The sequence below is a fragment of the Poecilia reticulata genome, chromosome 7 (genome assembly GCF_904066995.2).
Source record: "Poecilia reticulata chromosome 7, P_reticulata-male-v2, whole genome shotgun sequence".
In the NCBI taxonomy this organism is placed as follows: Eukaryota; Metazoa; Chordata; class Actinopteri; order Cyprinodontiformes; family Poeciliidae; genus Poecilia; species Poecilia reticulata.
The window spans coordinates 19,394,841-19,419,967 of record NC_088836.1 but is presented as its reverse complement, the minus strand read 5'-3'; the positions used below and the strand labels follow the sequence as shown (position 1 = coordinate 19,419,967).

The following is a 25,127-nucleotide window of genomic DNA, read 5'->3' as shown; positions in this document are numbered from 1 at the left end:
TTGCAAGCAAGAATTGGTAGTTTTTGTTTTAAATAAAATTATTTGGATTATTTTGACTGGATATAAATCTTGTGATGTGAAAATACAATTTTTACTCTGGGTTATTATAGTCAGAAACGCATACCAACATTTGCCTAACAGGGACAAAGAAAAAAACAACATTAGTAAAGCTTAACAACCTTTTCCATTCTGGGCCTGTAAATAACATTTTTTAAGACATAATTCTGTGGTAATGTTAAATACCTACTGAAATAGCTTCAAGCTTCCTAAGAAATGTTTTTCTTTTTTTTCCATTTAAGTCTTATGTATAGAAATGTTAAAAATAACAGTTGAGCTAACAGAGTAACACGTTTCATGCGCCCTCTAATGACACGAAGCACAGGCTGAGAGCATCAGCCAAACCACAAATGATCACTTTACGTGCCATACAGTACAAAGATAACGATCAACACGAATGAGACAAATATGAAGCTTGCAACCAATAAATTCACTTCAAATTGCATCATAGACACTACAATCCGTATTCTAACAGAAAACTGAGCCAACTATGGTGCAAAGAGACACAGCAAATAGATTCTGTCATCTCCAAGGTGTGTCTTGGTGTGTGTGATTATCAAGTAGTCAAGAGTAAAAGGCTTGAAGAAATACGTTGGGTCCCTGTCGGTACTACTTTAGTAGCTTTTGAAAACCCAAAACTCTCCTGCTAAAAACACACATTTCTTTCAGCTCCTGCTCCTCTTCCTGCCCCCGTACCACACATCCTGTGCTTTTGTCGCCTACACACCACATCTGTGCTTGTGCATAGGTGACAGTGTGCATGCTCTTTTGTCGTGTAGTTTAAAACTAGGTCTTCTCGTAGCTTGCCAGTCATACCTCCTGTCTCAGTTTACTTCACCCACTGCACAGCCAGCAGACATCCGTTGACTGCAGGGGAGCTGGAGTTAATGTTAGTCGTTTTGAGTCAAAATGTTTGGAGGCTTGTGTCGGGAAGTAAAGGCGATAGCCAGAGGTGTGACCTAACCCGGGAGTTGACAGAAGGTATTCCTGCAACACACCCTCTTCAGTTCCTCCTTCCATATTGGGCAAACCCCAGTTCCACAACAAAGTCCTCATATTTGTTTCTTTTAACTAAAAATGCTCACGAACGAGCAACTAATACGGCTTCAGGTTTTTATTTAAATATTTAAGACTACTGCCGTATTATTTGTTTAAGTGGATCCTTCAAGAAACACTATAGCTCACAATATGACACTACACAATCCCCATTAGTAAGTTTAGTGGCTCAAGTTAAACTGGAGACTCCTCTTTTCTCAAACAGCTGCCCACAACAACATAACTCAACCTTCTCCAAAACACTTAAACTGGATCGATTCTGCTCCAGACCTGAGCTCGTTTTCCAATGTGAAAAAAAAAGGACTAAATTGGCAACATTTTTATTGGAGCTCATTTCATTCAGAAGCCGTTTCTGCTTGCGTGCTTGTGTTCCACTAATTTGTTGATACAGATCTCATAAAAAACTCTGAAATGAGTGTCGAGTGTAAAAAACCCAAAAACAGTGCGTCACCTAGAAAAGAGACGAGAGGTCTGAGCTGAGTGCATGTGCCCTTCTTTTGCAGGAGGGCTGGAAAAAGCAGGTCACAGCGACAAAAAAAAAAACTTTCCACACATGAATACAAGTAACTCACTGCATTTCTACAAATCAGCTACACAGATCCTAATGAATGACTTGCTACTTAAAAAGAAAATAGGACATATTTTATGATTTTTTTTTTTTTAACAGATTGCCCTTACGTTCATTTCCATGTTTAAAGTCTTGAAATAGTTAAGGGGATAACAAGAGGCAGAAACTTGTGACAGAATAGCACATTAGCTCTGTTCCATTCTCAGCAAAGTAAGACAAGAGTTTTTTTAAAAGGTAAATTTGAGCTAAATGCTGCCGAAAATCCTGATAAATAAACTTTTTTATTGTAAACGGTAAACAGCTGTTTATGGGGTCAGACTGTCAGATTACTGAAAATATGATCGTTGTGAGAAAACACACACATAAGGTGCGAGAGTAAACAGCTGCAATTGAAACAACACTACACATTCACCTGGCTTCACTGAAACCACTTTCTGGTCTCTGAGCGAATCGTAATGGTGCATAATGACATGACACACAAATTTATCACATATTCCTGTTAGAGTAAAGTGCAAAAGTACTCTGAAGGCACTTCCACACGGTACGCCATCACTCCGTATGTTGAACAGATCGCTGCATGATAGGAGAAATGACGCTGGAATGATTAATCATGATTAATTAATTAATGAAATAATTGATAATCAGTTTAAAAAATTAGTTAAGTAGAGCACATACTCGAAAAAGGCCAGTGCAGAAACTATGCCAAAACTGTCAAAAAAATAAATAAAATAAAAATACATTTTGCATTAAAGACACAAAAATTGTTTGTCTGCAAATGTGTTCAACTCAGATTACCTCAAGTGGTGTTTAAAGTTTCAGTTTAAACTGGTACAAATACTGTAAAAAATAATTTCATATTAGGCACCTTTTGCTATCCAATTAATAATCGGTTAATCCAAAAATGTATCAAGAGATTATCTCCACACTATTCATAAGACAAGGAGAAAGGGCCGAGCTTTTCACATGTTGATGCAGGACCTTGGATCTGAAGTGCAGATGAGAGTTCATCCAGCAGATTGAATAGCCTACTGCAATGCAAAATATGTATTCATTGGCATCGTTAGCCAGTGGCTATTGCATTCCAAGTAGTTTTTTTTTTTTTTTTGCAGTATCGCTAGCAGTAACAACTGTTACTTTTAAAATCATTCACTTTAGAAGTTACACCTAGGAAGAAATCTACTCTTTTAAGCCCTTTGCAAACAACAGATAACAGCTGGTGAGCTCATGTTTGCGCTCAATAGAGATGCACCTAAAATTGAGCTGTTGACAGAAAAAGCACAATTTTCAGCCTAATCAGCCTTGATTAATAATAGCTTAACAATAATAAACTCAAATGTTTATTTTTCCAATTGGTGAATGCACAATACAGAAGACTTCTTGCTGCGGACAATGTTAAGAGAAAACTTGACGTTAGCCATTTTTAGTTTCATAATGAAAATAAAGAAAGAAACATGAACAGACGCAAGAAGTTATTTAAAATGAAACTCTACTTGCTGCAGCACGCCAAGTCATGTCAGTGGGTTATTCGGGCTGTGAGACAGTGAGAGAGAGCAACACTTGCACAAAATTGTTGTTGCTAATGAAGACAGCCTTTATAGAAGTCTCACAATACTTTTGGAGAAAGCCGTTTTAGTAATGCACACACTGCTAACTGTGCTAATTTCAAAGATGCTACAATTTTAAAATTAAACTAAATTATTTCACCTTTGCAGCAAAACAGTACTTGGCATTCAGCATACTGATGTTGCTGCTCCCTATTTAAATAATCAACTACCATTCCGGAAGGCCAGAAAAACCTTGTTTGATTATAGAACCTGGTTTCTATTTCTCCGAGAAACCTGAAGTTATTTAAAATGAAACTCTTTGCTACATGCTAAGACATGTCAGTGGGTTATTCAGGCTGTGAGACAGTGAGAGACCAACACAAAGTTTATAGAAACCAGCCAGAATAGGCTAAGCTTCACATCACAATTTCAAAAAGGTCCACAATACAACTATTTTTTGAAAGAAAGAATGTCAATTGCAAAAAATATATATGAAAAGTAAAAAGGCTGTGACTGAAAATGAATCCACAGAATAATTTAACAAATGATTAGTTTCTATTGCTCACGAGTCATAGAAACTTGACTTTGTTAGTTAAGCCCAATAAAGTGAAACCTTTCTACAATTGTCCTTTTCTTTCATCACATTCTGTAACTTACATAGAAACAGTCTTTAATCATTAGATTTTGCTTTAAACTTAAGTGTCACAATGTATAGTTGTCACTTTTCTGCAGCTGACAGACTTTTGTAACCTCATTATTTGGGTAAATGTGTACATAAAACATATCACCTGTGTTTGTGATCGTTTATGCTTTAAAAATCCAATCAACACTCGTATTTTGGAGCATTTTGTAATCACATTGTAAATATTTGGGACTACTATGAGACTCTTTTGAACCTTGTCATGCAGCTCTGACCCCACTGACCTTCTACATCCAGAGATAAAAGACCACTGCTGGCACAGCAAAGACAAATTAATCTCAAGAGGCGTCTGTCCCAGTGGTAAAAATGTACAGAAATTCAAGAAAAGTGCAGCTTTTACTAGTAAAAGTCACCCTGATAGGTGATCCAATGGCCTAATAGTAAAAGTCGATCCTTTTATCCTTTACCCAAATATATCATTAAGACTGTCACGATTACAAAAAAAATCTACTGGATAATAAATTGGATAATAAAGAAATTATTGTGATAAACAATAATATTTTTGATTCGAGATGAATTTTAAATAATATAATGATATTGTCATAATAATCCAAGAATTACATTATTTATTGGTCTCTCAAACATCAATGAGATTGAATTTTTAAGAACAATTAATATGCAATTTAATTATTTTAAATATCCAAAATAAAATAAAAAACTCTGAACAAAAAATAAAATGGAAATAAAATCAAAACACAACCAAAACCATAAAGAATTATAAAGTCTCTGTAAACTTTCAATAATTAACCTCAGACAGGTAAACAACAAAACTACCAGTTTTAATTTATTATACGATTAATTGATTTATTGCAACAGGCTTACATATCATACTACTAAGCACCATCATGTCATACTGACAAACTTTTATGTGGTTGTTGAATCTGAGGGAAGAGGACTAAGTTAACCATGTTCGGAATCAGTGAAGAGCTTAAAAATTACATTAGGGAAACTACGAAAGGTGTAAAAAGTTTCTTTAAAAAGGAAACCATTTTTTACTGAGGCATGTTGACTGCTTCTTCAAGTTACTGGATGTCAGATTTTAGATGACAACAGGGAGCCGAAAGCATTACAGCAAAGGTTTTCAGTTCAAAAATATTTGACCACCTGTAGACATGAGACATTTCTGTTGATGTTGCTCAGTCAGCTGCATGCCTTAACATGAATGAAAGTAATTATGCAAGTTTAATATTATTTTACACAGTTAGCAAGGGAAATGTTCAATATACACACTAAAGTCTACTATAGAAGACCAAGCAAAATCGTTGCCTTTAGCTTTAAAAATAAAGACAGTGCCACTTTCGCTTTACATCTCAGAAGTTAAAAGTGGCAGATGGCTTTGATGCATGCTCATGTCACTTGTTATCTGGACCATGCCCAACCAGAATGACTACAGATCATCTGTGAGATATACACTAGAGCTGCTGAGCATGATGTTGCAACAAATCTATTTTTGTCTCAGACTTTAGGCACAAGTACAGAGGGAAGTGAGAAGTGAGACCCTCACCTCTTAAAAAGACTGAAATCCGACACTTTTTAATTTGAAATTCAGTGCATATTTAACAACCCCCAATTTTCTGTAAATAATCACATCCTGCTTTACCAAGCCACAGGCAAATCTTAAAGCATCATATCATGTGTAAACCACATTTTAGGTTTGAAAAATATGCTAGAAGAAAAAAAAAAAACCAGATGAAAGCCAATTCACAGAATTTTCATGCAGAAAATTCACGTGAAAAACAGTCTTCAGTTATTATAGCAGTTTCCTTCTACGATTGGTGTGCATCATTCCTTAACACCACTGATATGATAAGCGGTAAATAGTCCAGGCCAGACTGATCCTGATTGATGACATACTTCCAGCAAATCCCAAAGACTCTATTTCTGTACATTAATGAACAGCCTAAGCTAATTTCACCTCTTCATAAGTATCGAATAACAGCTATGAGCTCATAGCACATGGGTGTATGAAACCCTTCACTGTTAAAAAAGGCAACTAAGCTCCCCATCATTTCATTTTATTTCTTTTTTTTTAGCATGCTCTCTCTCTCGTTGCATCCGGAGCAAACCGCAGCTGTGCTCGAGTCGACAGACAGGAGACTTAACGACTCACCGAAGGCCTGCGTGTCTTCAGCTCGACACCCATTACTGTAAAATTCTTGTTAATGGAGCAGATAGAGAAAATTAAATGCTAAGTCTTCTCGTCAATGACCCAGGATTTGTTTTTATGTAATGTATACGTTATAAATGTAATTTCGTCAAATACTCGCGTCTAAACTTGGGGGTGCGGGGAAAAGCAAAAAGTTGGAGTGGCCTGGAGAGGCTGTGTGAAATCGCATTGATCCAGTAAAAGACAACATGTTCATGTCGTTAATTTCAGAAAAAACTGTCTTCATTGTAAACACGATTTTGCTTGAAAAACTAAAGCACAAACCTCTAAATCAAGGGATCTGAGTTAGGAAACAAACAAACAATAAGCAAAGGGAAGTGATGGGAAACAGTCCAGCTCTCCAGTACTTTGGCTGCATAAAAACACTCAGTTCTGTGGAAAAAGAAAATCCGTGCACTGACTGAAAAAATGTAACACCTGCTTCTTAAGAGAAAAGCAGGTGTTGTATGCAGCTGAAATACAGAAGTTCAATGCTACGTGGCACGTGATTGGCTGAAACTTGCAAAGGAGCAGTAGTGCTAAGGAAGCATCCACTTGGTATTAAGGTATATTTAGCAGGCTTTTCAAAGTTAACTTGTTAATCATAACGCCAATTCCTTTTAGCGCCATTACTTTTTTTAACATAGGATTAACAGACAGGCTTTCTAACTTGAAGGAGCTTGATTTTTTTCACAGATTGTCTCGTATTGAACCGCCCTTAGTAGTCAGACAAAAAGGTGAAAAACCCTTATTTTTTTTAACAAAAATTATCTACTGCCGTTTTAAAATGTCATTTCTTTCTTTATGGGGCTAATTCCCAGTTTCCTAAAACGTCGTTTTCACTCTCTGTCCCACCCTCCTGTTCTACTGGGCGCTAATTGTGCGCTACACTAAGAACAGCTCTGAGTGCCGCTCAGTAGCAACGGGATAAACCTCTGGAATTATGTTACTGTTGCAGACAAAATAAAAAAAAAACAGCAAGGCGTCATTTTACATCCCATTATTCATTACTGAAGCAACACTAGATATCTTGAAACAAATGAAAAACATTAAAAAAAAGAAAGGATAAATACGAAAGCAAAAGACATGAGAAAGGAGCCAATGTTACAAATGTCCTGCTTCAAAAATGACTTGCTTTGAACAGCACTATTAAAAGTCCATTTTAATAAGCTCCTACTAAAGAACCTCTCAGGAAAACACTTGTCATGATTATATTAGTCAGTTTCCTAGAAGTCAGACCTCAAACAAAAACATGTGAAAACCTCCCAAAAACAAGTCTTAATCTAACAGCACTTTATAAAAAAAAAAAAAAAAAAAAAGAGTCCTAGTTCTGTATTTTACTCCCCACTGTCGCATTTAATTCACTGTACTTTCTTTGTTTCCTTGCTATAATCCCACTTAAAATTTGTTGTCTTGGTTAATATTCCTACACGATGGAAAAACGCATTTATCTGTGGAAGTATATGCATAAGAGCATTTCTGGCAAGAGAATAAGTTACCTTTATGGATTTTCTTTTTGCAAAATATTCTTAATATTTTTGTCATGTTTGGTATTGATGAAATTATAACATAAATTTGCATAAAATAAGTATATTTTTTACCAAATTTTACAAGCATAAAAAAATACTAAGTCAAAGTATATGAAAAACAACTATAAAAACCTGATTAATTTGTGATTAGTGATGAGTTAATAAGGGACAACGTACAGTTAATTATGATTAAGTATTTTAATCAATTGACAGCCCTGATATTAAGGTATATTTGGTGTATTAACTATTAAAAATTAGGACTGTGTTATATCAATTTTGCGATATATATTGATATTTTCTTAGCTAGAAAAAAATCGATATTAATCCACAAATATCGTAACATCCAACTGTCACCTTGCTCACTCATTGCTCGCTTCGCCAGGAGAGTGATTCGGTCATCAGGCTTAGAGTGATTCCTTCAGATGTTAAATGTCAAGGTTAAAAAGATATCAAACTATTCAGAGCAGGGTAGTTGGTGCACTTTATTACTTTACAAATGCATGTAAGCTACAGATTGTACCAATGGTGATTTCTCGACTAAATCTGTGTCCATGTCCAGCCAGAGCCAGGTATTGTGTAGTTGGTGCTTTTAATCAGTTTTCAGTTAAATTAATTCAGTCCAACTCTATAAACAGTCACAAAATGTCACCAAAATTACTCTGTCCCTCTAAAATCTTTCAGAAAATCGCAAAAGCATATTGAATTGTATCGTTTGCTGAATATCGCAATATATATCGTATCGTGAGCAGAATATCGCGTATTGTGAGATTATCGTATCACTACAGCCCTATCAAAAATTTAGTTACAAGCACTTTTTAGTAGGGGGTCTAAAGTATTCACAGGTGGTTGAGGTCCCTGAAACCCGCAAATACTTGGGACCCACTGTAACAGACTCACATTCACTGCCTCATTATTCCCACTTTGTAATATTTTATATTGTATTGCATCTAAAAGTTTATATTTTCGATATAAATGCTACAAAAAGTTGAGTAGACCTGAAATTAATTTGGAATAATACAGTGCTGCTCACTGCCCAACACCTCGTGAACAGAAGGCTCCTGAATTATTCATTCGTTTCCAAATAATTTTAATCAGTTTTTTGGAAATATTTCTAGTTGTGAAAAACACGAGACGGTCATGTTGTGGTAACAAAGGGTCATCTTCCACTAGATAGCAATCCCTGAGAGCCATACCCATGAATCCCAACAATATGGACAAAAGCATAGAGAATCCCATCATCGCTTAAAAGAGGTTAAATTGGAAACATTTGCACCACTTTCTTAAAACGTAGCAGTTTCACACCCACTGAACCACCAGCCAGCACCCTAAATAATATGGTGAAGCCGTTTGCACACATCGAGTTTATTCTGAGCTTCATCTGCTCAAGTTGTTGGCTGCAAACCAAGTGATGCGATTCTAAAATTAAATCACTTCCAGAGTAGTGGGGATTTCAAAATATTCATGACGACTGAGAAATTCCTGAAAATGATGTCATGTGTTGTGTCACTGTTTTTGTTTTGTTTACTAGGGATGTGATTGGTTGCTTAAAAACATGGAGAAAAATAAATAAAAGTCATTTTATCGTGCTCTTTTCAAGAAAACTCCTGCTCATTTCACTGAGATAATCCCAAACCACAACAAGCACGTACTACTTAAGAACAACTTGTTGACAATGACGCCTGGAAGCAAAAACCGGAAGAAATGCTGGTCAGACCTGTCAACCCAGAAAATAGTCTGATGCATTAAGAAAACAAATTAGGAGGCTTTGGGAACCACTATTGTATTTTCAAATTAACACGGTTCGTTTTCCGCCGTGCCTACTTTCGTGCACACAAACCAGTTCTGGCACAAATGGCATTCCATCCCAACATTGTTCAAAAGGAAAATCACTAACATTTCAGTGTGTGAGCGTGTCTCTGCAAGCTACTCACTCTCTCCTTCAATTTTGTCAGTGCTTCGCGTCCAGACAATAGTCCGCGTCTCCAGTTTTACTTGAAAAGTCCGTCTCTCCGGCCTCTGGGACTTCTTAGAGTAAAACAGAGTCATTACCGTGCCCAGCTCCAGGTCTCGGTACAGGTTGTTCATCTCCGTGTCGTCCATCCACGGAACAGGTCCGTTGGACAAGAAGCCAGAGGTCCCAGCCATGTTCACTTCCCCCGTTTGTTATCAGTTTCCTCTCAGAACAATCTGCTCGGTCCAGGCCTAGACAGGGTTACCTACAGGAGAAGGGGGGGGGGCGGTGGAAACGTATGAAACAACAGTTCCCCAGAGTATTGCAATCCTGTATGTACATTAAACTAGGGCAAAGACTTGGAAGTTAAAACCTGGAAAAAATAATACTGGAACCAGAGCGGCACAATATACTGGATCCCAATGAGCAACGCAGCTTCAATATGTCCAACATCGTCATTCTCTGTCTGTGCGAAATATTCGATTAGCTACAATATTTCAGCTGCTAAGCATTGGAGGAACTTAATGCTTAAATGTCTACATCTGATTTAGATCCTAGAGACTAAAACGCCAAAGCAAGATCACTCTGATATTGCGCAGCATTGTTTTAATGTATCAGTTGAACTTCGGCTATTGTTTGTGCTCAACTCTCTTATGCTACTGGTTGAACCCATCTCCTAAAAACAAACAAGAGGAAAAAGTTTTTTGTTTGCATTATGAGGTGCTAATTTTCATTGATAATGTAAAACAGACATGCCCATGTTATTATATATGCATTTTCTCCCCATTCGTTCATTCTTATTGATTGCATTACTTATTATTGTTGACGTTTTAGCATGGCAAAAATCATATGTATAATCTAAAAATGTATAACATGATTAGCTTGCCTGGCAGCTTATCCAGCAGGAAGAAAAAAAAAAACACTTACAATCCAATTTCAGGATTTAACTGTATTGGGTTTCATTGGAAACAAAATACAAGCTGAACAGTTTTTGTTCAGGTTACAATAACCACTGCTGCTGTTAATGGTGAAAATGTTATTTTCTATAGTGATGAATGTGATGTTTAGGTTGAATAAAAGGATAACATGCTTATACTTGCTCTAACTACTATATAAAATCTGGGCATTCATACAAAGTCCTTTGCTGAGTCTTTTATTGAATTATCTAAAGAGTTTTCAATGCAAATAACCCATGAATGAAGTTTTAATTGTCTTCCATTTTAAACCTACACCATATTCTTGAGATCACTTAAATGTTCATCTAGTACACCTATTAAATAAATCATCTTTTTCAGCATGCAACTCCTGTAAAAATGCTTTACATATTTATTTAAAAATAGAAATGCTCTCAAATGTTGAGCACTCAAAGCCTAAAAATAGACATCTTAAGATGAACTTATTACCTCCATTTATATTAAACAGACTTTAAAAAAAAATCCTTCCAGACAGTAAATAAATGCAATGTAAACATAATTTCTGCTTACTACTTTGACACATAGGCTAAAGAAAAACAAAAAAACAAGAAAAACTTAATAAAATTGGGATTTCTGGATCTTGATGAATTACATATTTTTGACTTCTTGCGCCTTTTTCCAAATTTCTCAGCACAATACCCTCAATAAGTCAGTACAGGGTATACATCTGTATCACATTAGAATATAGATTAGAAAAGAAAAATATAGATTTATAAGGCAAAACATACATTTTTAGTCATTTCATATATGCTGCTGACTTTTTTTACACAACTTCACAGAGAGGAGAAGAATTCTTTAATTATCATTAGCAGTAGACAAATGACAGCTCATTACCTCCACAAGACTGTTTTCCTATCATTAGACGTTTTAAATTAATAACACTACATAACTTTTAAATAAGCATTTCTTTTCTCTTCAATTTAATCCGGAGGCTGTCAGGTTAATTTTAATCTAGAATGATGTAAAAGAAGACAACAGGCCCGTGCCCTGCAGGAAAACAAAGCCCCCCTCTGAATACAGCAAGTTTAAGAAACGACAGTGTTAAAGCAGCAAAGGGGGACAGCGGTCTAACAAGGAGCTTTTCACTATTTTACCAGCGTGGAAATGGGGCCGGTGGCTGCTAGCATTTTGCCTGGGCCGACAGGAGAATATGGCTGGATTTTTCCGAGAAAAAAAAAAAAAAAAAACAGGTAGCAGCAGCTACCCTGCCTTTTTCTCATCCTTCTTTATTACTCTTAACTCCCAGGGAGAAATTAACAAGGAGCAGGAAACAACACGTAGCAGGAGCTGGGGAGCTCCGTAACTACCTACCGCAGCAATCTCGGCCCGACCGCACATCTCTAACGGCTGCTCCTCCTTTCTCCTCTAGCCCGACTCCCCTCGTCCTTCTTTCTCCTGCTCCTTTTCCACTCCGCGGACCCGGGCTTTCCGTTAATTAAATCATCACCAGGCCCTCTGAAGGCACCACGAAGCCGACGACAACAGCTACAATCCCAGCAATTCCCCCCTCTCCCCTCCAGCCGTTCATAGACAGAGGCAGGCAGCGGTGAGCCAAGACTACGTAAGTTTGTCTGTTCTCGGATCCAACCAGCGGAGGCCCTTCCCCCCTCTCAGTCCACGGGCAGCAGCATCATCCCAAGCAGTCAAAAAGCAAGCTTCCGCTGTGGATTTTCAAAATAAAATATAATGTCCGTTTGTTTTAACTAGCTGCTATTTCACCTAGAATGCAATTAATATAATTGATCAGATATTAGCAATAAACTAATTGTGCCAGAACAATTTAAATAGGTAAATAAAACTGTAAAACTATCACAGTTTTTTTTATATAAACCCTAAATTCCACTTTCAATGTCTAAGGTTAAAATGATCTACTTTGGCACAGTTAAAGTGTGGGCTGAGAGTACTTGTTTCTTGGCTGATTGCATAGTTATTTAAATAAATTTTTTTAGTCAGTTTTAGTTGCTGATAGGCCATTACAAAACTTTAAATTTCCTCCCAGATTTAGCTGTATGGACTCACAGTGATGCTGAAAAAATTAAGTCACTCTTTATCTTCAGCTTTATAGCTCACATCCTCTACTTTTTGGATCAAAAATTAGACATTGGAGTTGTTCAAAAAGAAAGCCTAGAGCAGGGATGGGCAATCCTGGTCCTCGAGGGCCGGTGTCCTGCAACTCTTAGATTTCTCTCTGGTCCAACACACCTGCATCCAACAGCTGAATCATCTCCTCAGTGCAGTCAGGTTCTCCAGAGTCCTGCTAACGACCTCATTATTTGACTCAGGTGTGTTGAGTCAAGTAGAGACACATCTACAAGTCGCAGGAGACTGGCCCTCAAGGCCTGGAGTTGCCCACCACTGGCCTAGAGCATGATGCTTGCATCCTTCCATTTCACTTACGGCATGATACTTGTTTGATTATGCTCAGTGTTGACTTTGTGTCAAACAATTATTTAAAACCTTTGGTGTCAGTCTCTTTGCAAACTGCCTGACCAGATTTCGTATTGCTTTTTTTAAAAACTAACTTTAGTAAAATATCCCGTTTTCATAATATCACTGCTGTTCTATATTTTCTCAAATTATTAATTCCTACATTGTGTCTTGGTTCCTGTGAAACTTTTTGTACAATTCCTCTAATTTAGTAATCTGTCAGCAAGCTGTAGTTTTAACTGAAGGAATACAAATGGACAAATCCAACTAGGACAGTATTTTTTTCTTGGTTTCATTCAATGCAATGTGAACCCTAAAAGAACGAATGCTGAAACTGAATCAAATAGTGCTTTAGCAAGGCATGTGTGGAAAAGGACTACATGCTTTTTTATCTTTACAATCTTGTTTGTTTTTTTAAATCATAACTGAGGTGTATAGACTTCTGACAACCGTTGTAAGCTTTGATTTTCCTCAAAAATTTAGTTTGAAACAGACTACGAATGTAAATCTTTTATTTTGAAAGTATTAACCTTATTTCCGGAAGCTCTTTTGAAGTGTCACTGTAAACTTCAGGTAACTTTTTTTTCAGCAGAAGCGCCTATTTCAGTCTCTTTCTCCTAAAACCTTTCGTTGTTACAGTAAAAAAACCGGCCACTGTTTATTGTTTTCATTCAGCTGTTCCACAACATGTCATTGAAAACAAAAGACAGTAGAAAGACAAATTCATATGGAAGAAAGTGATAATAATATTGAGTATTATTTGCCTGACTCTATCTGATGAACACTAAACAGCTAGTTTTTAATTTTACTGTGTAAAAGATTAGGATAGCAGACAAATAGAACAAGGTTGATGTTTTATTCTGAAAACTACAAAGCTCTAAACATCAAGCTTTCAAATCAGCGTGGGATTGTGTGATAAATGATCAAATAACAAGAAATATTCATGACAAAAGTTATTCATTCACATTAGATTTCTCAAAGACATGTCTTGCTCTATTACAGCGTTACAAAAACAGCACACCTACAAGGACAGATGATGCGATCATTTTTGGCAAAAATCCACACCCGTCATTCGGAGGGAGCAGTCTCTTTGAGCTCTGGCACACAAAAACATGACGCTTCAGGCATTTTAAGTAACCGAAATCACCGTTAGGCCTTGTTCACTGTAAGACTGAGGAAACACACACTCACTAAAGATTTGCGATAGCGCAATAAGGGCTTTTTGTTGAGGATGCATACGGCACACTCTTCAAAACAAAACAAAAGAATGACAATATGTACATCCCTGAAATAAACAGCATGGATAAAACTTGACATTCTGTGTGCTAATGTGTGTTAGCATAGTGCTAGAGTTTAGTTCCTCGCCGTCGCCGCTTTGTCCAGCTTAATTTAAAAAACACCACCTTGGGTGCCGACTCCTGGCTTCGTTCCACATCCGTCGCACAGTGGAATCGTTTGACATCGGCGACAAACCGTCTGTACAATCAAAGGCTTGAGTAGAAATGTTAAAATAGAAATACTAAGTGCAGTTAAAATTCATAATCCTTTTCGGCCATGTCGATCGCCCAGGCAAACTTTTCCCTCTGGGTCTTGTTGTAGATCTTCTCAGTTGGAATGCTCCACTTCTTGCACCTGGACAGAAGGGAAGATGAACCAATTGGGGACAAAAGCATGAGCAGCAGTTTGTGCTTCTAATTCTAACTCTTCTTCACTGAAGCAATACTGGACTAAAGTTGTTGTATTTCAACGCGGCTGCCGGTTTTGTAACAATTTGTGTACATTTCTGGAGTTCTTTTAGCTGAATAAAAGATATGATCTCTCTCTAAGAACTTTCAAACTTTTTGGTCAGTTTTGATGCAGAGGAAGTAACATTATCATGTTAACGGTGCTGACGAAGGAATGGGATAAACAGATGTATTCTTATTTCTTAGGAAACAATGGCTACCTTAAAAGGCCTCTCACAAGGCCTTTAGATAGTGTCTTCCACAGCTTAAAGTTTTTTAAATGTAAAAATAACAAAAAAAACAAAAAGAGGTTGCCAAAAGCTGAGTTGGACCCATGTGCAGAAAGATGGCAATATCATATTGAAGATGATTTATTGAAAAGAGGAGAACATGTACAGGTACTAAAAGTAAATATATTAGAATATAAAGGTGACAGGCAGGTAATTGGAATTAGAAATGAGAGAAACTGGCAGGCTGATAAATGTGGGGGGGTGGGAGGGGTGATTAGTGGAAACAGGACTGGGTGAGTCTAATCAACTGCATAAATGGCAGTTGATTAGATTAGATTAGATTTCCCTGTGAGGGAAACTGGACTATGGTAAATATGTAAGAATTAAGGCTGCACAGTGGCGCAGTTGGTAGAGCTGTTGCCTTGCAGCAAGAAGGTTTTGGGTTCGATTCCCGGCCCAGGTCTTTCTGCATGGAGTTTGCATGTTCTCCCTGCGCATGCGTGGGTTTTCTCTGGGTACTCCGGTTTCCTCCCACGGTCCAAAAACATGACTGTCAAGTTAACTGGCCTCTCCAAATTGCCCCTACGTGTGAGTGTGTGTGTGCATGGTTGTTTGTCCTGTGTGTCTCTGTGTTGCCCTGCGACAGACTGGCGACCTGTCCAGGGTGTACCCTGCCTCTCGCCCGAAACGTCAGCTGGAGATCGGCACCAGCAACCCTCCTGACCCCACTAAGGGACAAGGGTGTAAGAAAATGGATGGATGTATGAATTAATCCAAGAAGACTTAACTGATACAAAGCCAATAACCAGAACTAAAACAAAACACAAAAAGACACCATGAAAACAGAGCAGAGTATCAACAACACAACAGAACTCTTATCAAAACCAAACTCAACCAGACCGAGGCACATGTCTATCAGAAAAGAACTTCATGAAAAAATATTACTTGCTCAACATATGTATTTTAATTTTATCATTATTAAAACTATTATCAAATTCCACAAATCCACAATACAGTAATTTAGCGGGATCTAGTGAACTGGCAGGATCCTGTAGAAACAGACTGCTCAACCAACTAACCTTTTTCCCCTTATTGTCACAGGTCCTACACTTTAAGCCATGTTTCCAGGTACCACCCCATTACTGGGACCCCCCATCCCTTACACTAAAGCAGGGAGCATTCCTTCGTCCATTGTGACTGAGGACATGTTTCTCCATAAATAGCAGTGGAGCATCGTTTAGGGAGGGCGGGCCTCTGTCCCCCCTTTTCTCTGAGGCATTCTGCCACAGACAGTTCCTCATGGACTTCCCACATGGAGGAAGGAGAGCTGTTTGGGGACGCTCCCTAGCTTTCAGAAACAAACCCCATTGTTCCTGGCGCTCACACGCTTTTTCTTCCTCTCATTTTCATTCTGCAGCCACTAGCTTTTTTACCTCAGCTGCTTCTTTTCCTACAATGCAAGGCCGTTTCCTGCCTTTTTTTGTCACCGAGGTAGATTTGAGGTCCACACGGCCAGCCACACACAAACAAATGGCCGGCGTGCGCATCAGTCGCTTTTCTACCCCAACGTTCCAGCTTTTCACCCATAGAATTCCCAGCGTCGGAAGAAGGAAAGTGCGTAAAATACCAGGCAACAGAGATGCGTGGATCCAGGTAGTTGAGCTTGGATGTGCCCAGAGCAATCTGCTTGTTCTCCTCTCTGTCCGTGGCTTGCACCTGGAGTTTCATGAGCTGCTCCTCTATCCTCTGCACGGCTTTGCGCTTCACCTCAACAGTCCTGAGAGCGAGAGAATACAGAAACAAGGACGCTTAAAAAAAGCTTTCAAAAGTCATTTTGGAATCACTTTTGTTAGTATTTCTTCTTTTGATGAAGAAATAAAAACACGCATCATGCGCACGTTCAGCTGTGGAGGTTTAAAAAAATGTATTTCCTTTCTACTCCAAAATGGACAGAGAGTGTTAGGAAAACACTTTACTGACAGCTAACAGCTCTCAGGCGTTCTTACTTTCTACTCTTTTCATCATGTGAGGCCTTGTGATCGGCCTTGGCGGCCTTCAGCTGCTTCCTGGCTGCAGATAGCTGCTTTTGTTTCTCATCAATCTGCATCACAAACACACGGTGGATGAGGAAATTAGAGTAGATGATGCATCTCTTTTTGTTTTTTTTTGTTGTTGTTTTTTTTTGCTTCCTAAATTAACTTTTACTACGGGACGGTTACCTTGGTCTGAAGATTCTGCATGGACTTCTCAAATGTTTTGGGCGGAGCTCTCTGGTGGTTACACAGGATGGCTACGGCTCGGTTAGCTCGGTTGTATGACAGGATCTTAGCTGGGATGCTGTCCTCAGCTGTGAACCCAACAAACAACAACAGAAACGAATAAAAGGAGAATGTTTCAAAGAACCACTGATGGTTGGAGTGAATGGAAGTAAAGCTGCTCACGGCAGGTAAGTTCCTTGAGCTGCTGCTGCAGGGTGATGGAGGCATTGTAGGTACGGAAAACTTTGGCTGTCAGTCCATCCATCAGCTCCTGTAAGTGCTTGTTGAGGATGGAAGTCTACAGGAAATTCAGAAAAAAGACAGATAGTGTGTAGGCAAGGAAAAGTACCGCAGACCTAAATGTAGACCGGTCACACTCTGAAAGCAGATTTTTGCCGCTTTTCTTACATTCAATCTGTCAAAGAGGTCGTCCTCTGGCTGCTTGTTCTCCAGAAACAACTGAAGGTTTTTAAAGACCTGAAGAAACATAAACAAAGGATGAGAAAAACTGTACAAGTCGCAACCCTCGTTCTTTAACTGCATTCACTGTTGCACCATAACATTGCTATTGAAAAGGGGAAAATGACATCTGAACTTTAGACCACTGTACCAATATTCAAGCACACCAGCAGTATCATGTTGAAGGTCTGTTTTGTTGTAATTCTGCAGCTCACCCGCTTCTCCACCGGGATCTTATTGTAGTAGCGGATGGAGTCTTTTCCCAAAAAGTCAAACTCCACCACATACTCCTGCTCGTCCAACTTGGGATACAGCTTGATGTGCTCCACCCTCAGCGAGCAGCAGCCGACCGTGTCTGCCGTCTCACCTTCCTCCTTCTCGTTCCCTGCCCTCAGAGCCAGCTATGCAGGGGGAAACGCAACGTCTAAGTTTGCTGTTTCAACTTAATTTAAGAGAGCAATTACGGAGGTTTACTCACCTTGTCAATAAAATACAGTGCAACGGCCCTCTGCCGGATCCTCATCTCTTTTGACTTCCAGTCGTCTCTGTACTGAGTACGAATCCGATCCACGCACTTCTTTAAACGCCTGGCGGTCTCATACTTCTGCCAGTCCTTCTCCCCCTGCACAAACAAACACACACAAATATTTTTTTTTAGCTGAGGTAAAAATAAAAAAAAAAGGCTAATGAATGCATGGGAGGTTTGAGAAAAAACAGACACCTTGATTCTGGAGCTCGGGTTCAACATGATGTACTTGATGGAGCCCTGGATGTTCTCTGTCCAGGATACTAACCACGTCACCTTGTTGTCATGGCGAACCTCCTTCCACTTTGTCCCCGGTGGAGGTTTGGGTTGCTTGGAGTCCCTGTGGGAGCAAACAGCTGGTTTAATATAAATGTTGGTGTATGGTGGACTAATTCCATCAAAACTACTATTTTACAGCCCATCAGTAACAACAAAGTCTCATCTAAGACAGAAAGAATGAGGTACTTTTCATAATAAACACTGTGTGCAAGCTTTTGCAGCACAGAGATTATTTCCAGCATGTGAGGATCAACACGTCCTCCCTGGGTTGCGCAACTGTTGGCTTTCTTTTACAGGAAGAATACCTTTGACACACTGCCAGTGGTGTATCTGAGTATGTGCTCTCATACTATTGCCACTTGAATAATAAAAATATTCTTGCCACTGAATAATATTCATTTCCCCGTCTTTCTGATGGCAACTCATTGCTGCAAATTAATTATAGAAAGAAAGACCAAGGCAAGGTTTCATGACAATAAACTGAACCAAAGTCTATAAAAAGCTGCCGCAACAAGTCGGTAAGAAGAAGAAGAAGAAAGATAAAGAATGAAGAGTGTGAACACAGAGTTGAGGATGATAAACAAATGTGAGTTATAGTTCTAAAGAGGAACTCCTGCAAACTGACTCAATCTCATCTGACCCTGCAAGATTCCCATGATGTGATTTCACGTAACTTGATTCAGGTTGGTGTGACGGGGCCACCTTGTGGTATACTGCAGAACTAGGTACTATTTTTCTCCTAGGCTTAAAAATAAATAAAATATGACTGCCATGCAAACAAAATACAGATGAAAATCAAACACAGAAGAGATGACTCTGTCTTCAATTTAAACAATTTGAAAATGCTTTGCAGAGTGGAGTTAATTAAGCAAAAGATGGTCCTATTCTCATAAAAGTGCACTTTAATTGAAGACAATCTTCCCAATGCCATTAAAAATAGAAACCTTACCTGAGACTAAAAGTGGTGGTCTCCTTTTAAAATGTTAAGATAATGTAAATATGTGGTTAAAAGAGAAAAGAAAAATAGATGTCTAAATAAAGATAATGTCTCAATATTACTGAAAAAAAAGAAAAAGTAAAGATAGCTTCAATGGGCTAACAACGCCTGACTTTTAATGTCTTTTTTGACACATGTAAGTGCCTCTGCCTTTTCTTTGGTTCCCCCGGTAGAGCTCTCTGGTTTCAGCAACATTAGGATCGAAGAAACTGTTGTTGAACCAGGACACAAGAGTCATAACATACTGGCAGGAGGAGGGCCATATCCTCAGGACATGCATTCATGCATAAATCGCTGAATTTGCATTGTTATTTGTGTATATAGATATAGAAAAAAAGTCATTTGAATCCTTACTTGCTACAGTTGATGATGATGTCTTCGGGTCTAATGCGCCGCTTCAGCATCCCCATCTTTGGATGGTCGCCTCGTCCTCGGAATAAACCCGGTGGCTCGATGCGAAAGTTTCCAATCCTTTCCTTGTGATTGTCCATGATGCAAAAACCGTACTCCTGAAGGATCCGCTCATTTTCCTCTTTGATTTTCTAAAAAAAAACAGTTTCGAAAACACATCAACTCGTTCCGCCGTGTTCTAAAGACTGATAGTATCCACACAAAAGAGCACCAACCTGTTTCTCCTCCTTGGACATCTGTTTGCGAGCCTCTGATTGGGCTTTGAAGTACTCACTCATTTCTCTGAAGTCACATTTGTTCAGATCTGTGATTATTGACTTCTCTTCTGATGTCATTTCCTAAAACACAAGGAAAATCAATGAGGTATTCTCTGCTTCTTTTTCCTGAACTCATCATACATATTGCCTGGGGGGATTCTCCCCACCTTCCTCCAGTCTTTATAGAAGTTCTTCCTAAAGATGTCTTTAGTGGTGTACTCGTGATCTAACATCTTGGCAAAGAAGGTGGCCACTTCCTCAGCGGGACCACTAAGCTTCATTGGCTTACCTAAAAAAAACAACATTACAATCTTGAAGAATTAAATCTCTGTGACTTGCAGCCTGATTTTCAAGGTGATACTCACCATCATAGTAGAATTTGACTTTGTTGGGCAAAGGCTCATAAGGTGGAGCGAAGACTGGACCCTTGTGTTCAAGAAAGCGCCATTTAGAGCCGTCAGTGTACCTCTCCTCCTCCCACCTAAAAACACAATCAGGGAAGAGAAAGATCAGCCACCCGGTAGCCTATCGGTACTTTGATTGTCATTTCCTGAGGAAAAGAACAATTTGAGCTGAACTTTATCTTACCACTTCCATTTCTCCTCTTCCTCCTTTTTGGCTTTCTTTCCCTCTGTTGCTTTCTTGTCTTTCGTCTTCTTTTTGTGCTTAGTATCCTAAAAGACGCAATTTACATGACTTAACATGAGGTTTCGCCAACACAACTCAACAACGCACGCTAAGGTGGTATACCTCCTCCTCTTCGTCATCTTCGTACTCATGTTTCCTCTTCTTGGCCTTCTTGTCGTGTTCTACCTTGACTTTCTTAGGCTTGTATTCAAACCTGTAAACAACTCCTGCTTTAATAAAGGTTCAATTACAAAATAGCATAAAATACATTTTTAATCGCAGCTAATTGCAGAAATTTCAATAGATCTGAATGAAACGTACTCCTCATCATCTTTCTCACGTTTGGTGGCCTTGTTGTGTTTGGGAGACGGGTAGAAGCCATTGTCATCTTCCGGCTCGCTCTTAATGGCAGCAGGACTTCTCTCTCTGAATCGCACATTAAATATCATTATTTATCATTTAAGTGAAGCAATCAAACACATACATTTGGAGATACGATGGTAGGTCAAGCTGCTGTCTAATTGTACTTGATAATTTGTATATTATACATGTAATAATAAAGCAATACTGCGAACCTCACATATCCATTTTCCTTCTCCTTTTTAGGCTTGTCAGGATGGGATGATAAACTCTGTAATAAAAAATAAAAACTCCTTTAGTCAAAGTTAATAAGCAGCTGGTCAGGCTAATTTATGTCAAGCTGTTGCGTTTTCTAATCTCTGGAAAATACAAGGAATTCTGGAATAGCGCTGCACACCGTGGCAGCTTGTTGCAGCAGCTAAACAGTAAATAAAACTCTCTTTTGCTCTGGTACTTTGACCATAAGCATAACAGTAACAGAAGGGCTGATTAACAAAACCCCGGTATCTCTTGATGAGATAAAGACACATTATGGAGCAGGACCAAAGTGGAGGGAGTGAAAGAGGAAGTTTAAACATTCTTTGTCCTAAGTCTTAAAAAGGGCAACATAATCTCTTGCAAATAAGATGGATGAGCTGCTGAGGACCCAACCAGAGCATCGGGTATGAAGCATTACGTGTTTCGCAAAGACGTGGCTGAAGGGTCACATCCCTGACTCCAAACTGTACTCTGCCCCAGATGGTGTGAGACGTGGCAGAGACGGTGTAATCCACGGCATTCTGCAGTGGAATATTGTGCCTGCAGACTCGATGTTGAGACATTACCTCTGAGATTTGAGGATGTTCACCAGTGATACCTAATTTCTCTTTTAAATTAATGAATTATTTTTTTAGATTAAGCTGAAATAGTTAAATAAGCAATTGTTTTAAGAACAAAACCAAACCATTATGTAAAACTAAAACAATAGTCTGAAAACACTTTTCAAGCCAATTCTTAAAGTAGAAAAGCAAGAGAGAAAACATGGATGGTCCAGTAAATAAGGGATAGAATAACAAACAGATGGTTGAATGCAGCCCCTGCTCTGCTTTGTTTTTCCATACTTGTCCAGACCTGTAAAATGCTTAGATCATAAGCACCCAGTAAGCACAAAAGTCACCCAGCTCACTTAGTGACAGACACTAAGAAGGAATCAACAAACCTTATCCTCTTTCCTCTTCTCTTTGTCCTTGTCTTTGTGTTTTTCTCTGTGCCTGTCTGCGCTGCCGTCACTGTGCCTCAGCTTCTCTTTGTCTTTGTGTTTTTTCTCAGCGTACTCCTTATGTTCGCTGAAAGCCACAGAGGTCACAGAGTTCCAATCCAAGAGGTCAGACAGAGCATGCCAGTGACATAAACGTCTTCTTTAACACAAAGTTAAAGTCGTCGTCTTTGCTGTTATACCTCAGGCCGCCACTATTTCTCCGAGAACAAACCACAACACATGTTCTGCAGATGTCATTAATGTGTCTGGCTTACGTCAACTTTACTGGTTTAAGAGTTTTCTTAACAGTAATGCCTGTAATATTTGTGAGCATATTCCTTACATAACATTGTAAAGCAAGATATATAGAAATCAGTCATGAGGCAAATGAAAAACAGATTCATGTTCTGTTCTTAACTTAAGAGAGAGAAAGAAAAGTGTACCTGTTGCTGTGCTTTATTTTCTGTCTATCCTTGTCTTTCTTGTGATCTTTGTGTTTGTGCTCCTTTTCTTTGTGCTTGTCTTTATGCTTGTGAGAGTCTGCGACACAATGAAAAGATCCAACTGGAGTCACTCATAAAAAGACAACGTTAAGTTAGTTTGGTGAAAAAAAAAAAAAACTTTAAGGATAAGCTCTGAAAGTATAAACTCTTCCCGGGGCGCCATAATTCAGACAGAGCCTGGATATTTATTGCCACTTCTGATACAGATGTGTAAAGCAAACTAAAATTAACTCTTCTTTCACTAAAGGAGCATAATTTCACACAATTTTTCTTTTTGTAAGTAATTTTAATAGATCGTATTTGATTAGCGGAGGAGGTTTAAATCCATTATTAAACGTTAACTGTTATCAACAAAGTTCTCTGTGCAACATTTAGTTGCACTCCTAACAATTCCTATGTAACTTTTGTTTGTAATTTATAAGAGGGTGTCTAGGAGTCTTTATTAATAATCATGCATATTAATAAACAAAGGAAAAACATCAAATGGGCAGATTAATTTGTAGGCCAACACAAATCAAAGATAAAGCCGTGATGTCTGAGGGAAAAATTATCCATGTCATTTAAACTGTCTTCTTTTTTAAATATGAAGAGTGTGGTGTGGATTTGTATTCAGTCTCTTTTACTCTAATAACCCTAAATAAATGCAACCATTGCTTCAGATGTCACATAATTAGTCAAATATAAGTTATCATCTCAGTTTCCACTTTCCGCTTTACATTGTTGTAAAGTTTGTAGAATTGCAAATAAAAAATAGATCCATATTCATAATGTGATAAAAAATGTGACAACGTTTCAAAGACATAAATACTTTTAGTCACTAAGAAAAAGTACCACTAATATCATAGCTCAAAACAAGTACGGCTTTTTGTTGAATCTGGGCGGAAAAAAGAAACTATTACTGATATATAAAGGTTTATATGCAAAGGGAAGAATTTTCATGTTTTATGATATCAAATAATACCAGTTGGGAGTTAAAGCTGTTCTCACTTTTTTTTTCTCTCTCTAAGATCAGTACAAATGTAACCGAACAGAGAGATAAGAAACTCTCAACTTCTTTTAAAGTGTCACATAAGGGGCTTATAATTAGATTAAAATAGCATATGCTTTCAGTAATTGTGGGCAAATTCCCCCAGTTTGGATCAAAGTTTCTGAACCTATATCTATTTTCTTTTGGCGGTGCAGATAAACGGCTCTCTGACAGGGATGGAGGCAGAGAGCAGCCGGTGCTGAGATGCGATAAGCGCCCGGCTCTCGCCTCCATATCACGGCGGACAGCTGGCTCGCTCAGCGGCGCCCTGGATATGCTACACACAGAAAAGAAAATGGCGCAGAGACTAAGTCCTCAACCCCAATTCCATCACTTTCGGCTCCAAAATTCATCCCAATTGCATCCGTATATCATCACACCAAGGCATGCAAAATTTACCAGAGATCAGCCTCTTTCAGAATATCCCTTTAGTTTTGAAATCCGAGGATGGCAAATGCACATTTTAGACCCTCTTTTTGAACAATAGCCGCAAGAGAGTGGAGGAGAAGGGACTTAGTCTCTGGGACGCCATTTCTGTCCTTTAAAAACTAACAGTAGACAGGTACCAGCGGCTAGGGTTAGAAACTAGTCAGGATGAATAAAGAAAATCGTCAGAAAAGGACCTACCACTTCCTTTAGATCCAGAGTTGACCTGAAAATTGTGAGAAAAATATTTTTATTATTTCAATTTTAAAAACGCCGGTAGGTTGGCTGTTCAAGTTACAACTGCAACCTAGAAATACGTTCCTGTATAAAAACACAAAATAAAAAGAGCACAAACAACCTGGATACCTGGAGGGCTATCTCTGCGAATAGTTGCTTCAGTTTTCAGAGTTAATTAACATTTATTTCATAACGTGACGGTTATTACTCATATTATGTCAGTTGTGGTTGGAAATCTTGATTTAAAACTAGCGAGAAAAAACCTCGACTATGAAGCGAGAGCTACCTGAGAGTCTCCGCGTCCATGATCCCCACTCATGGTCAAGTTGTTTGTGTTTGGAGAGCAGATAAAGTTAGTACTGAGAGAACGACAGTTCAGGATGCGAGGTTCAGGGAACCCTCACTGACAGCCTGGAATGGAGTCCCAATGTTTGTCAACTGCGCATGCTCACTCTATCAGAGAACTCTCTCCTTTCCTTGTATAAACAATTATGAAGGCTGGCATTTATTACTACAGTACACCAATCATTTTAGTTGTAAACACGTAGGGGTCAGTCTTGGCATTACTGAAATTCCCCCAAACTCTTCATCAGGTTTGCCCTCACCTACTCTAGTGG

General features: G+C 38.6%; 2 protein-coding genes across 3 annotated transcripts in view; both read right to left on the bottom strand.

Moving 5' to 3' along the window:
- The window catches only part of plcg1 (phospholipase C, gamma 1), a 37,924-nt gene extending 25,225 nt beyond the window's left edge, over positions 1 to 12,699 (bottom strand). Inside the window, exons 1-2 of one of the 2 annotated variants that reach the window (XM_081609074.1) lie at positions 12,545 to 12,699; positions 9,532 to 9,816 (exon numbers count right to left, since the gene is read on the bottom strand). In XM_081609074.1, coding sequence (XP_081465200.1) covers positions 9,532 to 9,745 — 214 coding nt within the window. In that variant the 5' untranslated portion in view covers positions 9,746 to 9,816; positions 12,545 to 12,699. Of the gene's footprint in view, positions 1 to 9,531; positions 9,817 to 11,836; positions 12,150 to 12,544 lie in introns of those variants that run through there. The other variant, XM_008413884.3, reaches the window with a different exon arrangement.
- Positions 12,700 to 13,794: 1,095 nt separating this feature from the next.
- top1b (DNA topoisomerase Ib) lies at positions 13,795 to 24,950 on the bottom strand. The gene is made up of 21 exons (XM_008413883.3): positions 24,797 to 24,950; positions 24,475 to 24,499; positions 22,761 to 22,857; positions 22,279 to 22,405; positions 21,296 to 21,351; positions 21,042 to 21,146; positions 20,844 to 20,934; positions 20,682 to 20,767; positions 20,459 to 20,574; positions 20,261 to 20,382; positions 20,052 to 20,174; positions 19,780 to 19,967; positions 18,345 to 18,489; positions 18,102 to 18,245; positions 17,839 to 18,024; positions 17,573 to 17,641; positions 17,348 to 17,462; positions 17,126 to 17,253; positions 16,913 to 17,007; positions 16,534 to 16,683; positions 13,795 to 14,584 (listed from the first exon to the last, which is right to left on the bottom strand). Exons 1-21 carry the CDS (start codon positions 24,827 to 24,829, stop codon positions 14,482 to 14,484), a joined length of 2,304 nt encoding a protein of 767 aa, XP_008412105.2. The 5' UTR covers positions 24,830 to 24,950; the 3' UTR covers positions 13,795 to 14,481.
- Positions 24,951 to 25,127: the final 177 nt, after the last annotated feature.

What these genes read in the sequence shown, in the direction of transcription:
- top1b (XM_008413883.3), bottom strand. Translation starts at nt 24,829, where the DNA reads ATGAGTGGGGATCATGGACGCGGAGACTCTCAG. An exon ending in CTCTGGATCTAAAGGAAGTG is followed by an intron (nt 22,858 to 24,474) that starts GTAGGTCCTTTT and finishes ATTGTGTCGCAG; the next exon opens with ACTCTCACAAGCATAAAGAC. An exon ending in AGATCCCGGTGGAGAAGCGG is followed by an intron (nt 17,642 to 17,838) that starts GTGAGCTGCAGA and finishes ATGTTTCTTCAG; the next exon opens with GTCTTTAAAAACCTTCAGTT.